We start from the raw sequence: 25,852 nt of genomic DNA on the forward strand, positions 1-25,852 counted from the left end.
GCTCTCTCCCCACCCCTGCCCCCAATTCCCTACTCCTCTCTGAAGAACCCAAGGCTTGAATTTCACTGTAATGGGACATGGAGATGAAAATGACTGTCAAGGCTAAAATGCAGTGGTTATCTCAGACAAAGAGGCATCCGTTCAGCCAAAAGATGCTTCAGCTACTGGCTGCAAGAAGGGTAGCCTGGGAGCTGTTTCTGCTGAAGCGGTGCGAGGCGGTTAACAGTTCGAGCAATTAATAGCTTAATGGAGCATTGCTGAGTGGGAGACGGTCTTAAATAATGAGCTTTGGGCCGCTTTGTGGAAGCGCTCCCTAAATGATGACCAGGTTAGTAACAGTTTTGAATTATTTTGCAATTGTTTATTGAGACCGGTTAATTCCTAGGCTCGTTTTACCCTCCAAAGCACCTCTCAACTGTACCTTCTCTGTGCCATTTCAGGGTATCCTCGCGTACCGGGTAAATATGTATTTCTGTTCATTCCAAAAGGGTTTTTGCTTTATTGATTACAGGGACTTATGCAGCCCTTTTCAAAGCAGTCACATGCAGGTATTTCTCCAAGGCAGGCAACAGGGTTATTTTAGCGGCCAGCTGGTATGGTGGATAAAGGCAGAGGTAATACTTCGCTGCGCAGCACACTCTTGCATTGTGCTGCTGTTCACAGGCACGTTGACAGCTCGCAGTGGGGTTTAACTGCCAGCACTCATTTCTTTTCCTAGCGAAGGAATATCGTTGCTTTAAAATCATATATTTTAAGCACCTTTGTTACGAACAGGGCCTGAGAAGTTACAGAGCTGCTGGGAATTCTCAAATCTGCGGGTCCTTTTAATAATTAAAAGCATCGGTGTCATTTTTCTTGCATTTCTTTCTGTTCAAGCAACGCGGTCGCCGTCGCGTTCTGGCAGCTCTCTCATGGCTGCAAAGCGGAGTGGGGTCAGGTCTGTCTGTCTGTCTGTCTGCAAACAGCTTCTTCCAGCGGATTATTTTGGAAAAGCCGGCAGTTGCACAATCTCGGGTGAAGCCGCGATGACCCTTCAAAGACACTGAAATGCAAAGTATGGAATATTTCCAGAGTCAGTTCCTTTCTCGCAGCCTGCGCGGGTCCAGCAGCAGCAGGAGGGAATCCTGCTACAGCCAGTGAATGCCAACAGTTTTTCTTTTGGGCTTGGTTTGCTTACTGCCCGCAGGAGAAAGAGAAAAATGGGGTGCGGATAGACAGAGGAAGGGCGAGGATAGATAGAGGATGCAGGGGGGTGAATGGGAAGGATAGGCACATTGGATTTCTTTTTTGCTTGTGGTCATATCCATGGGTTAAAGGGAGGTGAGCCCAGATCGAACCCTCCCCGTGGTCCAAATGGATGCCGTTTGCTACCTTTGCTCCTGCAGCCACAAACGCACCAAGAGGTGAGCGGTCTGCAGGTCCAGCGGGGCAGTTCGGGGCTGGAGGGGTAGTTCTGGCTGCATTTTTACTAGGAAAAGAAAGAAAAACTGAAGAGGTTTAAAAGCTTGCAAAGTTCCAGGCGCCTCTTATTATAACGGGGGTGTTAATAGTATGCAATGCGACTCACTGTACCCCGTACATTGTCCTGTAATCATTTTAGACTCCTACCTAGCACAGCCTGCAAGCATGCGCTGAAGTGTGTGAAACAAAGTCATGTGCTTAGATCCAAGCTACACCAGTAGCAAGATCGGCACCTTCCTGTCCAAATTTCTAGAATTATAGAAAAAGAGAGCTGGAAAGAGCACCAGGAGGCCATCTAGTCTAGTGTGCTGCTCAAGGCAGGACCAGCCTTGTTTAACACCCCCCCAAAAGTGCTGGTCTGACCTGCGCTTAGGATCTTCCAATAACAGACATGCCACGGTCTCTCTTCTTACCTGTTCCAATGCTTAGCTACCCTCACTTAGAAAGTTTCTCTAATAAGAACATAAGCACTGTCATTTACTGGGATGGACCATAGGTCCATCTTGCCCAGCAGCTTGTGTTGTGCAGAGACGAAGAGCAGATGCTGAAAGGGAGAGTGAACTGGGTATGACCAGAGTTTTTCTCCTGTTCCTCTTCCACTTGCAGCCTCGAGCACTGGAGATCTAGGAAGCTCTGATTCAGAGGCCGTCCCCCTAACTCCCATGCTCGATAGCTACCAACACCCCTTTCTTCCATGAACGTGTCCAATCCCTTTTTGAATCTGGCCAAATGGGCAGCTTCCACATTTTGGAGTAACGAGATCCACGCTTTAATTCCACGCTAGGTGAAAAAGAACTTCCTTTTGTTCGTTTTAAACTTACTGCCTACTAGTTTCAGCTCGTGACCCTTATTTCTTGTGTTTTGAGAGGGAGTCAATAATACAGGGGCGGGCAGTTATTTTGGGCGGAGAGCCACTCGCTGAGTTTTGGCAAGCCATTGAGGGCCGCATATCAGGCAGCTAGGCACAGATAAGTATGAATTTTCTAAATTTTTAGGGGCCCCACAGGCTGGATAGAATGGCCTGGCGGGCCGCATCTAGCCCGTGGGCCACATTTTGCCCACCCCTGCAAAAATCCCTATTTACACCCCTGCAAAAATCCCTATTTCCTTTCTCTTTACCATTTAGTATGTTTTAGCCCCTTATCGTGTCCCCCCTTTTCTAAACTGAATAGGCCTGGCCTCTTTAGTCTCTTCTCAATGGAAGCTCCTCCATATCACTTACAATCCTTGTTTCCTTTCTCTGTACTTTCTCCAGTTTTTCTATATCCTTTTTGGTGGGGAGCAAAGCTGGGCGCAATATGGGAGGTGTGGACACACTGGCCACGTCTGCATGTGCAGCGGACTGTGCAGTTGTTACTGCGCAGTCATTTAGTACTTGCAGAAGCATTATTGGCATTGCTGTGCAGTACCATTGCCGCACGGTTTTTTTCCTATCGCTGCTGTGCAGTAGCTCGTTACTGCGGCTCACTGGTTAGTGCGCAGCAGCGCTGCTGCATGGTAACAATTTGCTGCGGCATTGTGTCTTGTGTACATGCGCCCACTGTCGCTTTATAAAGGGGCAGGGTGATACTTTCCGTTTTATTTGCAATTCCTTTCTTAATGATCCCTAACATTTGGTTCACCTTTTTGATGGCTGCTCAGAACTGAGCTGCTGTTTATTAGCTGCCCAACCTAAACCTCCCTGGTCACAGTTTAAGCACATATTCAACATCATTTGCCTTTGGCAGTCAGCCCCAGTTTGTTTTTCAGAAACTTTATACACGTGCATTGACCTCTCAGTGAGACCTGGGACGTATGTCGAAGTTACTAAAGAGGGTAAGTGTTTGCAGTGTCAAAGCCTAAGGAGAACTTATACCAGGTTTCGAAACAGTTGTGTGTAAAAATAGGTGATACGTTAAGGCCAAATTCACATTATTTTAACAAACATTTCCCTCCATCTGCATAAATACCTGCACTAAAGGCAGTTCAGCCATTGATCTGTTGGAAAAAAAATACTCTTGGATCAGCAAAAGATAATTATCCTTTCCTTTTCATAATTAAGAAATGTGTTGACATGAGTTTAATTTACCCTGGCCCTTCCTTTTCTAGCTCTGGCAGTGTTCTTCATATTGCAGTTTCTTTAAAACACCAGTGTCAATCCCATGACAAGCAGAGAGAGCAGCATAGAGAATTTGAGATGTCATTTCTTAAGATACCATTATTTCTTTTGGGAGCGGGGTAATTAATCTGACTCGCTGAGACCTATTACTTTGCAATAGGCTCCTTTTTTTCTCCTTTGGGGAACTCGGCAGTGAAAGGATTGAATGTTATAAGTCTGCGGCACTTCATTAACTTTTGATGGGGGTGCGACTGTCTCCGAGGGCAGAATTTTTCTTAGCCTGTGACTCATCAATTTTACTTTCTCTCTATTTGTAAGCTGGTGCAGTTACAGGCTCTTCCTGTTGCTAAAGATCCAATGACAGCTCTTTTTTCTCAGGTTTTTGAGGTGCGAGTTCGGTTTCCCCGAAGCAGAAAGCAGCGTCTCTGGTTAGAGTACGCAGTTAAATGACAGGCGATACTCACTTTTGGCCGTGGATAGTTAAATGTAAATACATCTGTTTGCTAGGGTTGGCGAATCAAGCATTAACTGGATCCACCAGTTTGGCATGTTCAGGTGTATCATCGCTGGTTAATTCAGGCTAGATCTGAACAGGAGCCAAGGCAGAATATAACACTTCGGGCCAAAGTTGCAATCCTGAACCCCCTGCTAAACTACCTCGAGTCCAGAGGCACCTGGTTTGTGAGCTAGCTCTGCTAGCGCTCGGCATGGAGAGTGCTGAGCAGGTCGGTGCCTGACACAATGGGATCCATCCTGAGCTAGGTGCCCGTTGGCCCCAACCTCACAAAGGGTATTATTCTCAGAGCATGCCCAACAAACACCCGCCATCGGGTACCAGCTCCTGCTTCCTTTTCAAACGGAGGAGGATGTGGTCATTCAAGCGAGCACTCGCTCAGGACGTGGGAGATCTGGATTGCATTCCTTCTTCTCTCGGAGCCGGTTTGAACCCCGCTCCCTGAAGCGCACTGAACCATCACGATGTTGTAGGTGGGGAGTGGGCACTGCCAACCCCTCCCGCTACAGCTGTGCCGCCGCGTGGAAAAGAGTATGCTGGTGCAGAAAGGGAGCAGGAGAAGGAGCAGGAGTCAGATGCTTCGGGGGTCCACGGAGCAGTCCCGCGAGGACTCTTGGGCGAGGGTCCAGGCAATGAGCTACAGAAGTACTCGCTGGGAGTAGCCTATAGTCTGGTGGTTAGGGTACTCTTGTGGGAGATACAGGTTTGAATCCTCTCCGGGAGAGAAGGGAACTGGACCTGAGCCTGGTCAAGTGCTCTAACCACGATGCAGCTCTTTACAAGAGGAGCGCCAGCTTGAAAGAAAAAGCCTGCTGCCTTGGGAGGGAGCGTGCCAGGCTGCAGAGAGTGGCATTTCTCCCCAGCTTGGAGTCCAGAGCACTTCTGAGGGGCTGCAAAAGCATCAACCCCTCCATGCTCTTGGCATCTGGAGGTTTCGGACGACAGCCGAGCACATGGGAGATCCCTCGTTGCTTGTCTGCTTCGCTCTCCCCTTCCACCCCATGGTGGAGCAAAGCCTAGCCCTGTGGGATGCAAGAGAACCAAGCAACCTCACTGTGCTCTGCTGGAGGGTGCAGACATTTCAGGAAGTGCTTCAAAATGAAGTCCAAGGTGTTTGCTCTCTTTTTCGAGGGTCAATTTGAAGTGCTTCAAGCATTTTTGAAGGGCTTCCTGGGGCATGAACATCTGCCCCCGCATGGCTTGGAGCGCCTCTAGCAGCACATCTGGACAGGACTGCAGGGTCCTGGATCCCACTCCTGGGCCAAGCACCTAAAAGTTAGGCACAGTGGCACCGAAGCCTAATTTTCAAATCTAGCCCTTTCTTGTCATTACACCTTTGTTGGTTTAATGGCTCATTTTCCTTTACGCTTCTCTATCCAAGCAAGGCATCATCTTCTCACCCTTTTAAAAAGGTTGCCTATCGATGAACTACCAACTTCCTCCTCCATCAAAAGCACACAAAGTTGTAGCAAACATGAGTTTTTTTGGTGGGTCAGCTGCTGTTGTGCCGGGCTCCATAAAAGAGGGGAGTAAACGTTGGGTGAAATGTTCTCTCCAATATTTGGCAACATTTCTACAAATCAGGATGGAAACCAAAGGCAGACAAGGCTGTGGGCCTGTTGCCCGCTATCATTTAAAATCACATTTATTTGCCTTGAATCCTCTCTGTGTGTCCTTCACGCCGCTGCAGCCTCCGAGAAGGATTATTGATGCCTGCAGAACCTAATGGCCTGAATCTCTGGAGCCATCTCAGATGTCTGGGCGACTCGAGCTTGATCTTAATAATTAATGCAAAGTGTTAGTCAGGATGGATTAGTAACTCAGACTGAATTATTCACAGAGATTTACTGACACTTGCAGTTTGATCCAGACTTCCTTCTGACTGCGTGAAACTAAAATTCACATGATAAATGTGCATATAAAAGAACTCCTTGTTAGCTCCTGTAGGAAAACACAGCGAGCAAGCAAACAGGGAGAACTGAGTGCACATCTCATCTACGTTGGACTTTGGGAATGGGCGCATAGCCTTAAATTCAGAGCTGTTTCAGGCAGGGAGATTGCTTTCCATGATGTGTGCGTGGCAAATTAAAAGGAAGGATGGTAAGTCCTTAATGATGGTTTATTAGGGAAGATCATTTGAGTGCTAAAGAGATCTGTCCTGTGAAAAGTGCCACCCACTTTCCTTTTCTTTGTTTCATTCTTTTGTACTTTTTAAAGCAGCTTGCTATTATTATTATTATTATTGTAATAATACAGGCATGACCAGAATCAGGGCCATTCCATGCTGCCATTGCAGTAGGCAGTGTGGAAACATGTGAAGAATAAACCCCAATCCTAGCCACAAGCAGTCTATAGTCTGAAAAAAAGTCAGAGAAGGGAAACTGAGGCACAGAGACATGACTTGGCTTGCCTCAGCTCACCCAGTAGACTAGGGACAGAGCCAAAACTGGAATCCCAATCTTCTGGCCCACTTGAGATCCTACCCACTGGGTCTCGCTGCCTCCCATGCTCTCTTTGCTCACGGAGGCTTACGATGATGAGCCCTTGGTGCCAGGCCCAGCAATTCAGCCCAGAAGGGGAGTTGAACCTCTTGGCTCAGCAAGGTGCGTGGTACAAGCACCCCAATCACACAACCTTAGCCAAAATGGATCTGATGCTGTGGTTAAGACACAGGATGAGGGAGCAGGGGGAGCTTAGATGCACTTGAACATGCCCCCAGGCACTTGTTTACATCTTTAGGCTCCAAACTACCTGTAAAAATCCATCCCCAAGGAGATCCAAGCTCTGTCCTCGGCTTGTCCTTGGTTGGCCTGCGTGACATTGGGCATCCTGCTTAACATCAGACCTGGGGTGACCAACAGGAGGCCTGTGGGCCAGGTCCAGCCCACAGAGCTGTGGCAATTAATGCTGCCGCTAGTCCCGCTGCCCAATTTCCAGCTGGGTGCGGAGACCAGATATGAAGTGCAGAGCTGCATCATCTGGTCTGCGGGGCTGGACATTCGGTGGCAGGAAGAGCAGCGACTGCTGTGCCTCCAGGAGCCGCAGCAATTAATACCGCCACTGCCAAATTCCAGCTCCGCAGCCAAGTAGGGATGGCTCGCACTGCAGATGAGCCCTGCACCGTTCATTAGGTCCATGGGGTTGGATATGTTAATAGGCACCTCCTGCCCGTTGAGACCCCTCACTCCATCAGTGCCACCGTAGGTGGCAACCTCACCCAGGTGCCGGCTCAGCCTGCGATGTCCCTGCCAGGCACTGGCAGGACGGGAATGCATGTGCTTTCACACACCTTTTCCTTGTGGAAAGCACCTCCCGCACGGATTCAGGAAGTCGCTGCCGTGGCAGTTTCATGTCCGCATGGGAAAGTCCTCCGAGGCACTCGCTCACGCACTCACCCTTGCTCCATTTTAGACAGTCCTATTATTTGTATTCTATTTTACAACACATACAAAATACTTTTGCAATAAATGCCTTGCCGCTTCTTTGCAGCTTGGCGTGTTTTGACACTGCAGTGGTGTGAGGGGCTATGAGCAAACGCTTCTTCCTTTTTCTTCTTTCCCACAGGTGCTGTGGACATGGGCGGCAAACAGTCCACTGTAGGTGACGTCTCCATACCGCCGACCCCCGTGACAGATAACATTCAGGCCGCTTATAAAAGTGGAGACACCAATACGGCCCAAGATCTGATTAAAACAACATGCGAGGAGAATATATTACAAGTAGAAAAGGTAGGGCAGATGGTATCCTTCACTGGGAGCCTGCTTACCCATGGCTTGTGTCTACAGTCACGCCTCTTCCAGACGTCCCATTCCCTTGTATTTTATGCATGTATCTTGAAGTCTCAAACAGGCCGAGACCTTGATGGTGTACACAAATATTTTAAGAGTGCCCTGCAGAGCTTCAAAGCCAGATAGACCAAGGGACGATGGGCATGGAAAGGTGAAGTGGATAGTCCAGAGTGACACAAGTCATTTTTAACCTGATAGTCTCTCTGGGGTAAAAGCCTGTCTCTACTGAGAAGGACGGCAAAATTCCCATTGACTTCAGCAGGGACAGGATTTCACTCCATGTTTCCCAGGACCGAGTCTGCAGCTCTTTTCACCGCACCGCATGGCTTCTCAGTGGCAGCTTGCTGGGGTACAGGCCAAGTACGCCCTGCAAGACAGAAACCCCCATTTGACGATGCGTGTGCCTGGAACAAAGGGCAAAGAATTGCCGTTCCCTCTTTCCAGACTCTGCAAACGAACCTCTGCTGTGTTCGCTGCCTGCTTGCAGCAAATGGCCTTTGTCTGAGAAGTGACTATAGAAATGGCTTCCAGGGCAGGGAAAGGAGGTTTCCACACCTGCTTGTCTTGGGATGATTCCAGAAAAAGAGCTCCCTTATAGCACTTGCAGAAAAATCCAACTATTGCTAAAACCAGCAACCATGGGTTATAGGCTGACGGGTTTGGCAATCTGAATGGCCTGAGAAAGTGCTGTGAGCTTTGGTTCTGTTTAGTTTTTGATCATCTTTGGAGATGATAAGCAGGGCTTGTGTTCCCATTTGGATGCAATTATAGATTCTGTTATATTAAGATTGTGACTTCTGCCCTTTTGCCCTCCTTATGGCCCCTGGCTTGGAGCTCGCAGTGGTGGGTGCTTTAGCTCAGAGGGCAAAAGCTTGTATTTTTTAGATCCCAAGGTCCTGCGTTCAGTTCTCTATGGCACTCTCACCAAGGGCTTTGTATCATGCCAGCGATAGAGCAGACGCTGCTCTGCAGATACTAAACAGAGGAGGTATTCTGGGAGGAAGGTTTCTTCCAGGTGGAGTTTGATGCTTTCTGTGAGATCATACAAAGGAGATGTACAGTGGACCAGGCTGCCCTGGGCATCTTCCAACCCTCTACTTAGAAACCTTCATAATCTCTGATGTTTTACAGAATTAAATCCTGAACTCTGTGGTTACCCGGAAAATGTGCAGTCTTATCTGCTCATGTAGTGGGCTGGTCTCTTACTGAAAACAGATGGAGCCAGGGAAGAGACTTAGGAAGTTGGTTACAGTAAAGGAGATTTTGTCAGCCAAAAGACCTGTGTGTGTATGTGTGTGTGTAAGACAGCAGGTTTAAAATCCTGAGCATTATGACAGTATTATTCCAGTTGCAATGGTTACCCCAGTTATAAAATCAGGGGAGCCAGCTTCTTGCATACAACACACCCTGGAATATAATCATCTTGTCTTGGACTTTCCACCTTAACTGGCTTATCCAGGCTTCCTCTGCCTTAGAAATGCCCTGCAGCAATAAGCAGCCCAGACAGTGTGCTTCAAAGGTCAATAAACCTCCACTCCATCTAACATCTCTCCCAACTGTATAATTGGTCCAATAAAATATATTACCAATCGTATCTTGCTTCTTACCCATCCCCTAGACCGCCACCACTACCCCAGCTGAACTAATGCATTGCACAGTAGTAGTGCAACTAATGCACTACTGCGCTCAGCCCAGGGCAGGTGTTGGTAACGTTTTAAATCTGAGGATGCTCCGCAGTTACCAAGTACAGAAACCCTGAGACTGAGTTCAGGTGTCCCAGATGGTCTCATCTAATGGAGGGACATACTCAGAGAGGAGCTGGCTCTCTGATCTCTGGGGTGGCCCTGGGATGCAGGCGGTGCCGTGTCGAATGCTGTTTCCACTCCCAGCTTAATCTCTGCATCCCAGTCAGCAAGCATATGGTCAATGGGCTGATGGAGAAATGCGGCCCCATGTGTTTGGAAGTTTCCTCCTCCTTGTGCACCCCATTTCTTCCCGCTTCAGAGACCCTACAAGTCCATTACATTATGATCTTACAGGCAGGACCTGAATAGTAATCTTTGTGGTACAGTCTAGCCCAGGGGTGGGCAAAATACAGCCCACTGGCCAGATCTGGCCCACCAATTGATTGTATCCGGCCTGTGGCTGCCTCTGCAGTGCTCTGCATGGGGCTGGGCTCTGCCAGGAGTATCCTGCGCCACACTCCTGCCCACACCTGCCCTGTGCCCACCCGCAGCATGGCCCTGGCCCCAGCCAGCACACACAGCTTCCCTGCGGGGCTGCTTCTGCTGCTGCAGCTGCCCGAGTGCTGCTTGGCTCCCCCATGGCCAGCGGCTCTTCCTCCTTCTTCCCTTGGAACCTGCTGGCCATGTCTACACGTGCAGTTAATGTGAAGCAATAAAGTCTGGGGTTTATTGTTCCCAGGAGCACTGCTTGAACGTGCACCCAGAAGCAATATACTCCAGAATTTATTGCTGTTTGCATGTGAGCCTGGGACCCAGCACCCTGGACCAGGTCGGTGCAGCCCCGGCTGGCAGGGGGCCCAGGGGTCAGCCTGCCAACCTGGGGCTGCTCTGACCTGGCTCGGTGGGCTGCAAAGGGGCTGGCTGGGGCATGAGGGTGCTCCAGTGCAAGATTATAGCCTTACTACACTTCTGTACAGCTGAGGACTCCTACTCAGCAAAAGGGGCTGTAAAGCTAATCAGCATTTCTAAGGTAGGAAAGAGTAAAGAGTGGCTTTATGGGCAAGGCACTGGATCTAGCTTTGGGAGGCCCTGGTATAGGCTTCCTCCTTATCTGTGTCTTTGTTGCTCATGCCTAAAATGGGGAGCTTTCCCTGAGAGTCAGGGTGTGTTCTGGTGGAGGACTTGTGTTCAGCAACCTGGGCAGCAAATAGGTAAAGTGATGGTTAAATGAACATTACTCATACATGCAAATTAATAAAATGATCATTTTTAGTGTTGTGTGAAGGACTGACGTGCTACAGTGGCAGATAAATGCATACATAGGGTGCCCCTGTCCTCTCACTCTGTCTACTTTATTGCTTTCTGTACTGGGAGGGGAGAGGGAGGTTTTGGTGCCTTATTCTGCTCTGTTTTCTCCACCAGTGCCAGCTGCTCAGTATTGCAGCAGCCTACGGAGATCTGCAGGCCGTGAGGTATTTGCTGAAGGACGTCTTAGTGACATTACCGACGGAGCCCAATGACGACAACCCAGCTGTGGTGGCTGCGTATTTTGGGCACGTGGATGTTGTGAAGGAACTGTTAGACTCCTTGCATGGTAAAGCAGCCATCCTGTCGTGACTGGTGACCAGTTTGTAATCTGCCTTTTCCTCATGCTGCTTCCATAGACTTGTGGGATTTCACAGTTGGGCGTGTAGCTTCCCACGAGTGCTGGTGCTTTTCCACCTCCCTTGGAAAGGAAAGGGCTCAGCTTCAGGAAAGTAGGTGGAGAGATCTGATCTACAATGCCTTGAAGCGGTTTCCCCAGAGGGAAAAGGTTCTGCGTTTGCTAGCGGACCATGGGCTAGCTGCTGTTTAGCTAGTTCGTTCCTACCCAGCCACCGAGCTGGGTTATGTCGCTGCACCTGCAGAGAGGCAACAGCAGTTTTGGGAAGCGTCAGCCCCTGTGATTAGCCTGCGAGTCTTCCAGGAGATGCAGCTCATAGGGGGCAGGATCCTATGCCCGTTGAATGAGCACTGACTGGAGGCAGCAGTTCATTCTCTGTCTTTGTCCTTGTCCTCTTGCCTTTCCGTGACAGCAGAGTCCTCCATTATTTGCTGCAGGAGGGGACACTCTTAGAGCTGTCCTTGAGAGAGTGCAGTCCTTTGTGGCATGGACACAGCCCATTTTAAGGACCCAGCCCTATATTTACTAGGTCTAATAGGACTTTTACCGTCAACTTCAGTGGGAGCAGGATTAACGTCTTGAAAGTTATTTAGGTTAAATATTTTGCAAATGCTTTTAGAAAAGGAGATAGCAGAGAGCTTCCACTCGGGGGGCTGGATTTAAGAACCCGTGTAATGTTTGCAACCCAAGCACTGTGATGTGGTGCTGGGGAACTGGAAATAGAGACTACAAATGATCTAGGAAGATTTGTTGCCTGAGATGGGGCAATGAAAAAAGCAGCTGTTATTAAATAGCGGAAAATAAAGTAGAGTTTTACAATTCATTCTTTCCCAGTAATTGAAAGTGGTTTTAGCAAGATGGGATGCTTAGATGACCAGCTCTTCTGAAACACTGTAGCTAATTAATAAGAGACATTACAATGTTTTTTATTATAAACTTCTGTTTTTCCCTTGAATGACCAACTCCGTAATCTCGGATAGTTTTTATATAGTACATATCTTCCCATTGGTTTGCAGGAGAAGTTCATGCTGGGGTTCATAGCAGGGCATGATAATAAATTGCCTATCTCCCTGTGCCAAGAGTTGGGTTCATAGATTCATAGATGCTAGGGTTGGACAGGACCTCAACAGATCATCAAGTCCGACCCCCTGCCTAGGCAGGAAATGAGTGCTGGTCCTATGTGGGATGTCACTAAAATAAATGGAGGCTGTGCACATCCACGGTGAGTCTGGGCATGTCGCAGGGAATGCCCGTGTTGTTAACCCAGAGGCTGGATCTTGCAGCCATTTAATCATGAGCGTTGGAAAGGGTTTGGGGCACATAGTTCATTCACCTCAATCACTGCGAAGGGTTGAGGGAAACGATCAGCACATTCTTGCTGAATTCAACTAAGGGTTTGAACCCACAGAAGATTTCATAGATTTCATAGATATTAGGGCTGGAAGGGACCTGGGAAGATCATCGAGTCCAGCCCCCTGCCCAAAGGGCAGGAAGTCAGCTGGGGTCATAGGATCCCAGCAAGATAAGCATCCAGTTTGCTCTTGAAGGTGTTCAATGAAGGCGCTTGTACCACCTCCGGTGGCAGGCTGTTCCAGACCTTGGGGGCTCGGACAGTAAAGAAATTCTTCCTTATGTCCAGCCTGAAACGGTCTTGTAGTAGTTTATGACCATTCGACCTAGTTGTCATCCCTTGGGGCGCTCTGGTGAACAAACGTTCCCCCAGATACTGGTGGTCACCCCTGATAAACTTATAGGTGGCCACCAGATCACCCCTGAGCCTGTGCTTTTCCAGGCTAAAGAGCCCCACTCAGCCTGTCATCGTAGGGTCTGCTTCCCTGACCTCTGATCATGCGCGTGGCTCTTCTCTGGACTCTCTCAAGCTTCTCCACATCCTTTTTGAATTGTGGAGCCCAAAACTGGATGCATTACTCCAGCTGCGGCCTCACTAAGGCCGAGTACAAGGGCAGAATGACGTCCCGGGATTTGCTTGAGAAGCATCTATGGATGCAAGCCAGCATTTTGGTCGCCTTACTAGCCGAAGCATCCCACTGCAGGCTCATGTTCATCTTGTGGTCAATGATGACCCCCAAGTCTCTTTCTTCCTCTCGTCCGCCCACTTGCTGAGCCTGTCCAGGTCAGCCTGGATAACCTGCCTGTCTTCTGGTGTGGATGCTTTGCCCCAAAGTTTGGTGTCATCGGCGAACTTGGCCAGTTCTGATCGCTTCTGACTCCAGTGTCCACATCATTAATGAAGATGTTGAACAGTATGGGTCCAAGGACAGAGCCTTGGGGGACCCCACTGGTCACAGGACACCACGATGAGTGACTTCCATCGATTACTACCCTCTGGGTCCGACCCCGGAGCCAATTTTCCAGCCAGTGGATCGTGGAGGACCCAAGGCGACAATTGGCCAGTTTCTCCAAGAGGCGATCATGGGACACCAGATCGAAGGCTTTTTTGAAGTCAAGATATATGACATCAATCTCTTCTCCCTTGTCCAGGTGATAGGTCACCTGGTCGTAGAAGGAAATGAGATTGGTCAAGCAAGACCTACCTGCAACAAACCCGTGCTGGCTATCCCTTAAGATGTTGGCGTCGGCCAGTCCATTAAGGATGGCCTCTTTAATAAACTTTTCTAAGATCTTCCCCGGGATAGAAGTCAGGCTGATAGGCCTATAGTTAGCTGGATCCACTTTCCTCCCTTTCTTGAAGATAGGCACCACATTGGCCTTCTTCCAGTCTTCGGGCACTACACCAGAGCGCCAAGAGTTTTCAAAGATCCGTGCTAGAGGCTGGGCTATGATGCTCGCCAGCTCCTTGAGTACCCTGGGGTGAAGATTGTCAGGGCCGGCCGACTTGAAGGTATCCAGCTTCTCAAGATGTTCCTTCACGAAGTCAGCATCAATGGAGGGCAGGGGATCACCCTCACCCAGACTTCCCTGTCCCATAGCGGGCATGGGCGTCCCATGGGGCTGATGAAAGACCGACGCAAAGTACCTATTTAATAGGTTGGCTTTTTCCTGGGCGTCAGTTGTCAGTTGCCCCATCTGGTGCAGCAGGGGTCCTTCACAGAAGGGAAAAGGGGGGAAAATTGAAACAGCAGAAATGTCACATGTCAGGTTTTGGTTTCAAAATGACATTCAGAGAATGCAGCCAGTCAGGCCACATACTGCAACAGCCTAGTCGTGCCTTGCCATCGCGGCTAAGTGATCAATTGTTGACTGCAAGCTGGCCCAGTGCCACCATCTAAAGTAATGTCATATTGTTTTGCTAGATCCCAGCACCTTCCATCAACTCCTGAATTGGATGCTGGCCATAGCCTGCCGGCAGGGACACTTGGAGATTGTGAAGCTCTTAATCCTCACCTACAGTGCTGACCCCGAGTGCTGTGCGGTCAGGAAGAATGAGTTTCCTGTTCTTATAAGATTGCCACTCTATGCTGCAATAAAGGCAGGTATGTTGTTGCATGTCCCACAGCTGTGCCCTTTTATGATAACCTCTTCTAAAGAAGGGGGATTATTATGCTCCCAATCGCCCTAGTGTCAGTGGGTGCATCTACACATCCAGTTATTCCAGTGCTCATCACGCCAGTGTTTATTGCCCCAGGGCACGCTGTTTGAACGTGCGCCTGGAACTGCAGCACGCTGAGCCAGGTCAGAGCAGCCAGGGGCCCAGGGGCTCAGCCTGCCAGCCCAGGGCTGTTCCCCAGCTCAACGGGCTGTGGAGGGGCTGAGGCACTAGCATGCTACAGTGCGGGGCTAGCTAGCAGGCAGCCCCCACACTGAAGCAGCCTCATGCCCCAGCCATCCCCATCAGCATCTACATGTGCACTACTGTGCACTAAAAAGCTCTGCAGCAGGGTCGTACTTGTATTTACAAGTACTACCCGATGGAGGAGTTTATTAATTTACTGCAGCCTTTAAAACCAAGCATTGGTGGTATAGTGGTGAGCATAGCTGCCTTCCAAGCAGTTGACCCGGGTTCGATTCCCGGCCAATGCAGCCCTATGAAGTTTTTGGATGCACACGTTGCTGGGGTTATTTAACCGCAGCAGTCTTTCCTGCCCAGAGCAGGATCTCATGAGGTCCTTTCCAGCCCCAAACTCCTGAATCTGTATAGACAGTGAGATGTTTACTGCAGAGCTAATTAAGTATCTGCAGTAAATATCTCAGCTCAATGTGCCCAGTTTGTATTGCTGTGGAGTTACACCCATGTAAGTAATGGCAGACATTGCTTATCCACTCAGTATTTCCCTGGCCGCTCAGAAATTTAAAATTCTTCTCTTTAAGTTTCTGGGGAAAAAAATCTTTAAATGAAAAAACAATGTCCTCCAAAGCAAGCATATTACTTTATTTACTCTCGAAACATAGATTGGCTTTGAAATGAATCCTTTGAACATTACGCGCTGCAGCATAAACAGCATCAAGAGACGCCCAAAAAATGGCATCTCAACAAATGCTTTTAATATCATGTGTTCTCTGCTCTGCTTCCTCCAGCTACAATCCAGCTCAATCTGCTGGATTGTAGCTGGAGGAAGCAGAATGATTGAGTGTAGTTCCTTTTTTGCACACCCATGCCTGGTTTTATTGTTTAAAGGGGTTATTACTACAGCAGTTATGATTGACAACTTCTCTTGAAAACAAGTGTGCACAAATCTGTCTTTACTTTAAAGGGAATGAAGACATCGCCGTGTTTCTGCTGCAGAATGGGGCTTCCTTTTGCTCTTACATCCTGATGGACAGCCCTGATTCGAGCAAGCACCTGCTGAGGAAATATTTCATTGAAACGAACCTGCACCTTGGTAATGCTTCAGCAAGAACGGTAAGTCGCCATTTGCCAACCGTGCAGGAAGCTGGTTTAGGGAAGCATTGCATGAATAATTGATGCTTATCTTTGCAGGCTGTGATGATGGGTGGGTGTTCTCCTTAGCTAAGAGACCTGTGGTTTGCTCTCTACATACAGAGCAAACCTAAAGTGGCTTTCACACCAGTGATTTAGTGTGAAGTATAACTCCTTAAGCCCTTAAAGCCATATTGTTTTGCAAGCCAGGATGTACAGTAACTTCCACTTGGCCACTTGAATGTCAGTGCATGAACTGTGATACTGCTTTGGAAAGGAAGTGTTGGTTTTACAATTGTAGAAAATGAAGGTTGGGAGGGACCTCAGGAGGTCACATCTAGTGCAATGCCCTGATCAAAGCAGGACCAGCCCCAACTAGATCATCCCAGGCAAAGCTTTGTCCAGCCGGGTCTTAAAAACCTCCAAGGATGCAGACTCCACCACCGCTCTGGTCACCTGTTCCAGTGTTTTACTACCCTACTAGTGAAATTTTTTTTCCTAGTATCTAACCTAAACTTTCCTTCCTGCAACTTGAAACTATTGCTCCTTGTTCTGTCATCTGCCCCCACAGAGAACAGTCCCTTTAGAACCTCTTTTGGCCCCCACTTCAGGTAGTTGAAGGCTGCTATTAAATACCCTCTCAGTCTTCTCTTCTCTAAACTAAATAAGCCCGGTTCCCTCAGCCTCTATTTAGAAGTCCTGTCCCCCAGCCCCTGAACCATTTTCATTGTCCTCCACTGGACTGTCCCCAATTTGTCCACATCTTTTCTGTAGTGGGGGCCCAAAACTGAACACTGGACTCCACATGTGACCTCCCCAGTGCTGAGTAGAGGGGAAGAATCACTTCCCTTGATCTACTGGCAACGCTCCTACCAATGCAGCCCAGGATGCCGTTAGCCTTCTTGGCAACAAGGGCACACTGCTGGCTCATATCCATCTTATTGTCCACTGTCACCCCCAGGCCCTTTTCTGCAGAGCTGCTGCCCAGCCAGTCGGCCCCCAGCTTGTACTGGTGCAGGGGATTGTTCTGTCTGAAGTGCAGGACTTTGCACTTGTCCTTGTTGAACCTCATGAGATTTCTTTTGGCCCAATCCTCCAATTTGTCCAGGTCTCTCTGAATCCTAGCCCTACCCTCCGGCATATCTACTACTCCCCCCAGCTTGGTGTCATTTGCAGACTTGCTAAGGGTGTGACCTATGCCATCTTCCAGGTCATTGATGAAGACACGACTGGGGCTCCAAACATATGCTCAGGTCCTTCGTTTACTATGGGCTCCCATGTGACCCTGGCCCAGTCACTAAATCTGCCCATATCTCATGGCCCCATCTTGAGAAAGTTGCTGAGAGTCCTTCTTTTTTCTCATCCTGCGTCCTCCTTGTCTACAGAGCTTATACCATCTCTGAGGTAGGAACAGTCCCTTACTCAGCGCATGTACAGCGCCCTGGTAGGATGGCACTTAGGTATCAGTCAGGGTAATAGTTGCTACTGCAGTAAAAAATGTGGTTCCTATTTACTTTTCCATGTGTGCAGTCACACGGGCAGATTTCCTGGCAGAATGTGGAAGTGTTACAGCAGAACCAGTGCTAACGCTGGTAGGCAAAAGTACAACGCGAAGAAGAGTTGGTTGATGGGACAGTGGGAGGGTTTCAGTCTAGTGACAAGCTGCTTAGGCTGGGGCAGATCTGCTAATTGCTTTGTGCCTCAGTTTAACCACTGGTACAATGGGGTTAATATAAGGTCCTTTCCCCCAGAGCTGCTGCATTGCTTATTAATTGGTAAAATGAATTTAAGATGAAAGCTGCTGGTAGGCTATCCAGCACTGCAGCTATCAGAAAGCATTTGCCTTCCCTCTTGATATTTGGATAATTGCGACTGACGGGACTAGTGAAGCCCATCTGCCATCACAGTCTTCCTCAGGACATAAAACATACATTAAGGGAAATGAAGGGAGAAAGCAATGCTCTGCCTTTGCGCACCTGATTGCAGGACCCAGCCCTCTGTTTGTTCAGCGCTTGGCGCGGTCCTTTGTAGCTATCAGATAATAAAAGGGTGTGCCCTGGTATTGTGCAGGGCTCCATTTCCAGGCCAGAGCTGCGTCTCCCTGGGCTCCAGGGAAAGCTGTGAATGGCAGGAACATGCACATGCTTTGAGTGCATTCAGCCAGGAGCTCTGGAGTCTGACTTCCTTGGGTTTAGTACCTGGCCCACTGAAGAGAGACTAAAGAGGCCAGGCCTGCCCAGTTTAGAAAAGAGATGCGTGTGGGGGGTGGTTTAGAAAATACTAAATGGTGAAGAGAAAGTAAATAGAGATTTATTATTTCCTGTCTCTCACAGCACAAGAACGAGGGGTCATACAATGAAACTAGTGGGTAGTAAGTTTAACACTAACAGAGGAAAGTTCTTTTTTATGCAGCATGTAATTCAAGTGTGGAGCTCGTTGCCGCAAGGTGTTGTGGAAGCTGACAATTTAGCCAGACTCAGAATGGGATTGGACAAGTCCTTGGAGGAAAGGGGCATCGGTAGCTATTGCGCATGGGAGGTACGGGTATAGCCTCCGAATCAGCAGTCCCTAGCCCCTAAGTGCCGGAGGTTGCAAGTGGGAGAGGAACAGTGGAAAAAACCTGGATCGTGCACTGCTCACTCTCCCTTTCAGCCTCCGCTCTCTGCCCCTGTGTGACACAGGAGAGCGGGCAAGACGGACTGATGCTCAGACCCAGTAGATTGTAGCTCTTATGATGCAAGAGACTGTGATTATTGCAAGGCCAGGTTCTGTCTGTAGTTTCCCAGTGAAGTGGACTGCCCTGCCCTGCACTGCACTCCCTTGTTCATAGGTTTTTGCTTCGTGTTTTCAAACCTGCCTGTCAGGACATTAGTATGAGGTGTAAAACACCTGGGCTGGGATCTCTGGTGAAAGAAGTGCCATGCATTTGCCCCTTACACCCCTTCAGTACTTCCCCACCCCTTCTCTTATGTGTTATTTCTAGGGGTTTTTTGGCATGTGTAGTCCTCAGCCAAATCCCCCAGAGCTGCGAATTATGGAAGAGCTCTCTAGACCACATGATCCTTGGGGAATTAGCCAGGACTTTGCTTCAGTGCAGGCAAGTCACAGGACGCCATGTGTGTAACGTGAGAGCTTAGGACAGGAGTTGGCAACATACAGCCCACAGGTTGGATCCAGGTTGTTCAGTCTGCAGCTCAAAAAGGTTCCCAGCCTCTGGCTTTAAGGCCAATGACATGCAGAAGTGTCTGTGCAAAGAACAGGTCTGCTTAAAAGCCAGGCACGCACCGGCACAGACCATGGTATGAGACGGCATCTGCATTATTCACTGGTCCTGGGACGTCTGGCCTGCAATCCTAGCCGTGCAATTACATTTGGCTGCAGCCATGGGCAGACCCAGGAGAGGAGTGAGGGAGTTGTGGCCTTCAGCTTTGCTGGACAACGCTGAGCTCTTGGCTGGTCGGTGCGTGCTGTGGCCAGAGTAGCTGCTTTTGAATGGTTCCATAGCCCAGGGGAGAGGCTACCGCTGTTCACTCCTTCCCCCTGCTTCCCCTGCCCCAAATTTGCCCAGCTGGTGATCTCCGAGAGCTCCCTGCGTATGCAAAGCAGAGCCAAAGAGAGGTGTGACCACACCACTACATGCCCCCAGCTGCACCTTCAAGACAGGAGGGATGCCCGTAACCTTTGGGACCATATTAAGTAATGGGAAAAGGCTGGAGACGTTGGCTGTATCACAAGAGCGTCATGTGAGTGTCTATAGATCAATAATATTTTACTCCACTCTGGAACTAGCACTAGTATTTTAAAATCAGCTCCCCAGGGAGTACAGGGGGAGGGAAGGCGGCGTGAGCCTGCATTTGTTCCATAGCTTGTGTTGGCAGTTGAATAAAAGGACACAGATTTATTCCAGGAGATAACAGTATGCACGTGCTCATGTGGATGAGAGCTTTTCCAGTCTCCTGGCTCTTTCACCCGAGTACCTCTCCGTACACGTATCTGAACTGCAGCACCAGGCTTGGTTTTTCCATGTGAGCATGCTGGCAGTCTCTAGCTTTGCTCCACACTAAATGACTCAACACTTTACTCTTGCCATGTCCTGTGCAAAGCAGAAAAGAGCTTGCAAAGCTGAGCCATTGGCCAGAAGAGGCCTGTGCGAAAGCCAGCTCCTTGACACAGTTTCTCGTGGTTACCATATATTTTTATACGAGGTGTATTTTAGGTTTTTCTGTTCAAAGCGGCAGCACAAACCCGCCGACTCGGAAGGATTCCATGACGGATGCATTTGGTCTGATGTGTTTGTAGACATCGGGTCTTTGAATAACCTGACATTGGAGAGCACCAGTTCGGAGATGCACTTTTGGCATGTACTAAACTTTATCTTGTCCTTAACTGCCGTGCTCACTAGGGATGGTTGGCTGTATAACTCCAGGAAGGACAGAGCAAGGAGCCTGTTCTCCCTCCGGCTGATTTCAAGTCAAGAGTTAGACAATAGCAACCAGAACAGAGGCAGTGTCTGATCTGGCACCAGACCCTGTGGCAGCCTCTTGGTATCGGAGGATCTGTCATTGCCACCCGGTGTGCTCCACCCAATATTTGAATAGCAGTCCAGGACTCAAAACCAGGTTCTGGGTTTTGGGGGCGAGCAGAGGGAAGCTGCTCCAGAGTTGCTTTGCAGAGTTGCTCCAGAATTGCTTTGCAGGAGCTCCCTGAGACCACTGGAGCCCCCGGAAAGGCTTGCACGGTCACAGATTTCCCCCCAGCACGTGTGATTTTAGTGTTAGGGCAGCCTGTCTGTGTGGGCTGTAGCGCTCAGCCGGCCCTAACGCTCTCTGGCATGGCTTGCTTTCACCTGCCATGCTTCAGACAGAGGGCAGTGGCTTGCCCTTTCACATGGACGAGAGGAACCGTTTCTCATTTTTTCTCATGTCTGTTCCTCTTTTCTCCTAACATAAAAATCCCCCTCCCACGTCCCCATCAAGAGAGGAAGCGCTCCACTCTCAATGGCCAAAATACTCCCTGCGCTGTAGCACGCTCCAGGCACTCAGGCAGTCCAGGCAGCCAGCAGATATATTTAACTTTCCAGCCCCACACAGCAGCAGGGGGCTTTTTTTTTCATTATGAAGATGAAAGGAGCCAAAGGAATGGCTGTGCTTTTCCTGAAGGAGGCTTGTGCCAGGATGGAGGATGGGTGCATGTGTGTGTTTGTGCTTGCGTGTGTCCCTCCAGATTGGCACTTGCATTCCTGACAGTCGACTCTGACCCGCGGTGAGAGTGCCAGGTGACTGGACCAGAATGGATCCGTTGATGTAGCCGATGAAGGCGCCTCTTGGTTCATTTCCAAGACCTTCCCAGACTATTTTGGTTTCCCGTAAATCCCTTTTCCTCACCAGGAGTGAGTCGACTGGAATCCCCTGGCCCAGCAGGAGAATGGTGTTTGTCTGCACAGTCAAGCAGCTAGTGCCTTGCCAAGACAGAAAGGAAATTACAGATCAGGACAAGTAGCAAAGTCCAGCCAGTTAGCGAACATATTCCATTGACTGTGCATCCATCGTGGAACCGTCCGCATCTTTCATCTAGAAGCAGCAAGCTCCTCCTGCCCAGGCCTAATTAGTTTGCAGGGCTTGGAAGGGGTCCTATGGGTAAGAGGTTCTTACCGTCGGAGACAAAGGGAAGATTGTATTGCTCTTATCGAAACCAGTGAGCCTGCACAGCACCCCGTCCCCCTTGAGAGCATGGTACACTTTCTCTGGAGCCACTAGAAGAATACGTGAGAACTCAGCTCCGTTGCAGGGCTGGGCCATGCCCCGGTAAAGATGAGGGTTTGTGAGCCAGCAGGGAGTACATATGGCCTCAGCAAAGAGCCGCGTGCGATGGCAGCTGTTTGCAGCAGCTTTGATTTTAAAGGGCACCTATTTCCGACCCGCGCTGCGGGACTGGCTGACCACATCCAGCAGAGAGGAGTCCAGCGTTGGAGATGGCTGACTCCCAGGGAAGTCACAGGAGGTAATCGTTGGATCTCTCCAGCTGGCATCACAGTTGAGGCTTGTTTCAGCATGTCATGATTTAACCTGGGTCCTGTCCATCTCTGGTGTAACGCTGTTGGCTTCCACATACTCAGCCCAAGGATGAGTTTGGCCCTGCCGGCTTATATCAGACAAGGAAGATCTGACCCTTACCTCAAGCTTCCAGGGCTCAAATATGAGATGCTTTGTGAGTTTGACTTTGAGACTGAAGCAAATCGGTGCAAGAAGCAGGATGCTGAGATTTTCAAGGATGGCTGGAATATCTGCATGCCCAATTCCTCTTCATTTCAGTGGAAACTGGGTTTTTTATGTGACCTTAGAAGCCTCAGCTGGGCCTCTGCAATGGTACTACAGATCTCCTTCTACAGCAATAAATAGCTCAGGGTCATGACGCTGTATTTTTTTCAGTGTATGACACACAATCAGGGAAAGTGGGGTTGGAGCAAGTGACAGTCACCATTACCCATCAGCCCCTGCTTCAGTGGTGCGCCATGGCTGCCCTGCTGGCTTCACTGCCTAAATCCATGCACTTCCTTTTCCGCAGGCCACGTGGTAGGGAATGCAGGGCAGGCATGCCTTGGTGCCCAAGAGGGAGCAGGCTCTCCAGCACAGTCCAGGGGCTGCAGCGGCCTCACCTGCTACCTACGGTAACCTGCCCTCGTCACTGCCGCAGCTGCTTTTTAGGGCTCTTTATGGTCCTCATTGCTGTAGGAGCTGAGCATTGCCTGCTCTTCAATGCATGTCACCTTCTGCTGCCCCCATGAGCTAGGGGAGTGCTGCTGTCATCATTTTACAGCTGGGAAGCCCATTGCAGGGAGATGAAGTGCCTTGCTAAGGCCACACAGAAGTCGGCAGCAGAGCGGGAGCAGAAATGAGATCCCTGGGGTCCCAGTGCCCCTCCTGCATCCCCTAGAGTGGAAGCTAAACGTAACCAGACTGGCCAGCACCTGGCCCTGCGCTCCCACTGCCACACACATGCCAAAGCACTACATGATAACAATCCCGCGTGGGCCTGAACTACTTCGGCACCGTGTTTTGGAAGGAGTCGGAGACCAGGGGGTGTTTGCCAGTTTTGCACCTGGATCCTGACCCCAGGATGTTCTGCCTACACTCCCTTGCTCCTGGGGCGCTGTGCTCCTTGTAGATGCATAGCCTTGGACTGGCCAAAAGGCTGCATGCTCATCCTAAATGAACATATGTGCCCCTGGCTCAATGCACAGCAGTGCTGGGGAGTTGACCGGTTCCCTGTGTTTCACAGCTGTTTTTGGAAGCCTTGAAAATGGCTAGCTAAAGCTAGCGAGTTCCTGGCCACTACCTGTTGTCAAGGCTTCCAGTAGCAGCCCGTGGACAGCTGCTTCCTCTCTGCTGTTCCAGTTGCCAGTTAGTCTGCAGTTGCCCAGCGCAGCTGAGCTATAGAGTCGATGGCGGGGTTGAAACGCACTATGCACTTCAGTGGTTTATGCATTTAACCGAAGGGCAGGAAACTGATGTTTGGGCCAGTGTCAATCATGGGCAGCAAGCTGTGACTGGCCGTGGGTTATGCAGGAAAGGAAATTCAGTGCTTACCCACTATGCACACGAGTGGGGGGTACTGTGGAGCAGTGGTTCTCAACCTGTGCAGCCTAACAGCACCCCTCCCTGGGCTCGTGGCATGCTCCGTAGCTAAACTGAGTGGTACCACTACCAAAAACATTGATTTATTATAGTGCGTACCTCCTTGCAGGCAGGCTGGGCAGTGGGGATCAGGGACTAGCTAGTCAGGGACGAGCTTGAGCCTGCTTTTATTTCCTTACACTTTTGAGGCACCCTTCAAAGCATTTGGTGGCACCCCTGCATTGAGAATCCCTGCTGTAGAAACCATGGCATTTTAACCATCTGCTTGAGGACTCCCCAGTCAGCGTAGAGGGGTTCACTAGCTCCACATTGCCCCCCCACCCCTGCCCTTCTTAGCTGTAGCAAAGGACACGTGTTGGACATGGCTGGAGCACTGCTTTGCTCTAGCAGTGCCCATCTGCTTGGATGGCCCTTTGGGGTCAAGCACAGTGGTGGCAACAGAGCACATCCAGGTTGGTGGCAGCGGATCCAGTGCATGGCAGGAGAGGCAGCAGGGCAAGTGATTGCTTCTTGCAACAGTGCCAATAGGTCACGTGGCTGTGGGGTGAACGTGGCCATGTCAGCACAGCCCTCGCTTGCCCTCCTGCCACCGACAGCCATGTCCAGTGGGGCCCAGTGGCCCCAGTGCTGTGGCAGGCTGTGCCGTGACCTCCCTTAGCTCTGCAGGCTGTACATTTGCCGCCCCTGGTGTGAATGATGGCGAAGCTGGCAGGGCTTGCTGGTATGCAGCAGGCAAGCTGTAGTGTAGATCTAAGTCCAACAGGTTTCAGAGCCAAGTATCCCTGTGTTCATACTGAAATGGTAACCTGGGAGGAACGTCGTCAAATTTACCTGTCCAGGTGTTCCCTCATGTCGAGCATGACCCTGTTGGATCGGATCCAAAGTCCGAACACTGGACCTAGTCACAAGGAGTACAACACCCAAGGTTCATTCACCTGCAACTCTACCAGCATCATATACACCATCACCTGCTTACCATGTGACTCTTAGATTTGGAAGCTGGTATCTGCCACCATACAAAAAAAGAAGGTCCAGTGATGGTGCAGTCAGTATTGCTGTGGTAGGCATTTGGGCCCATTGCAAGGCCTGGTGCCTCCATGAGGATGGGAGTTCGTTAGCCCGTTGTTTGAGAAACAGTTTGAGGTTGGGGGACTGCCTGTAAGTCAGGGCAGGTTTGCCGCCACGGCTACCTTGAGATGGTCATCCTTTTCCAGGAGGGGTTGGAGGTCACCAACAATGTGTTGAAGGCAGGTGCTGCAGGTGACGACCAGGGGGACTCTGTTGTCCTTGTTCTGGGCTTGATAGTGTAGCAGGTTGGAGCGAGGTCTACGTCTGGCTTTGTTGATTTGAGTGGCTACAGTTCTGGGGTTGTGCTGTAAATGTAGGAATCCCTGCTTCAGATCCTTAAGGCATTCATCCCAGTTGGTGGGATCAGAGCAGATCTGGTTGTAACACAGAGTACGTACCAGGCACTACAGCCGCACGGCATCACGGTATGACTTGCTTCAAGCAAGTCACTTGTCCTCTCTGTCTTTATAATGGGAAAAGCAATACTTTCCTTCCTGCTTCGATAGTATTGCCTTGGGGTTGCAGTACTGAACATTTGTAAAGGACTGCATGCATAAAAGCGTATGCACATGCTGCATGTTATTGCTACTAGGTATTACTGTGCAAAGCTTTTCATGTTGAGTTCATAGATTCATAGATCGTTAGGGGCTGGAAGGGACCTTGAGATCATCAGGGCTAGCTCCACCCCAACTCTAGGCAGGAAGACAACTGGGGTCAAGTGACCCCAGCGAGGGGACTGTCCAGTCTCCTCTTGCAAACCTCCAGCGTAGGTGACTGCATCACCTCTGGAGGGAGTTTATTCCACAGTCTAGACACCCTGACTGTGAAGGGGGTTTTCCTGGTGCTAAGCCTGAAGAGGCCTTCCAGGAGTTTGTATCCATTGGTCCTGGTCCCCAGGGGTGCCCTAGTGAACAGCTGTTCACCGAGCTCCTGATGCACTCCTCTGATGTAGCAGTAAACCACTACCAAGTCCCCTCTCAGCCTTCTCTTCTTTAGGCTGAAGAGGCCCAGTCCCTTAGCTTTTCCTCCCATGGCTTGCCTTGCAAGTCCCTGATCATACAAGTGGCTCTTTTCTGGACTGTCTCAAGTTTTTGCACGTCC

General features: G+C 49.8%; 1 protein-coding gene and 1 non-coding gene across 2 annotated transcripts in view; both read left to right on the plus strand.

Annotated features, from left to right (window-relative positions):
• The window catches only part of LRRK1 (leucine rich repeat kinase 1), a 99,982-nt gene that overhangs the window by 20,753 nt on the left and 53,377 nt on the right, over positions 1-25,852 (plus strand). The window contains exons 4-7 of the mRNA XM_025199561.1: positions 7,638-7,801; positions 10,969-11,140; positions 14,485-14,664; positions 15,883-16,031. Coding sequence (XP_025055346.1) covers positions 7,638-7,801; positions 10,969-11,140; positions 14,485-14,664; positions 15,883-16,031 — 665 coding nt within the window. The remainder of the gene's footprint in view (positions 1-7,637; positions 7,802-10,968; positions 11,141-14,484; positions 14,665-15,882; positions 16,032-25,852) is intronic.
• On the plus strand, positions 15,140-15,211 carry TRNAG-UCC. The gene has a single exon. It is a non-coding gene; the product is annotated as a tRNA-Gly (tRNA).

This window comes from Alligator sinensis, unplaced genomic scaffold, assembly GCF_000455745.1.
Source record: "Alligator sinensis unplaced genomic scaffold, ASM45574v1 scaffold210_2, whole genome shotgun sequence".
Taxonomy (NCBI): domain Eukaryota; kingdom Metazoa; phylum Chordata; order Crocodylia; family Alligatoridae; genus Alligator; species Alligator sinensis.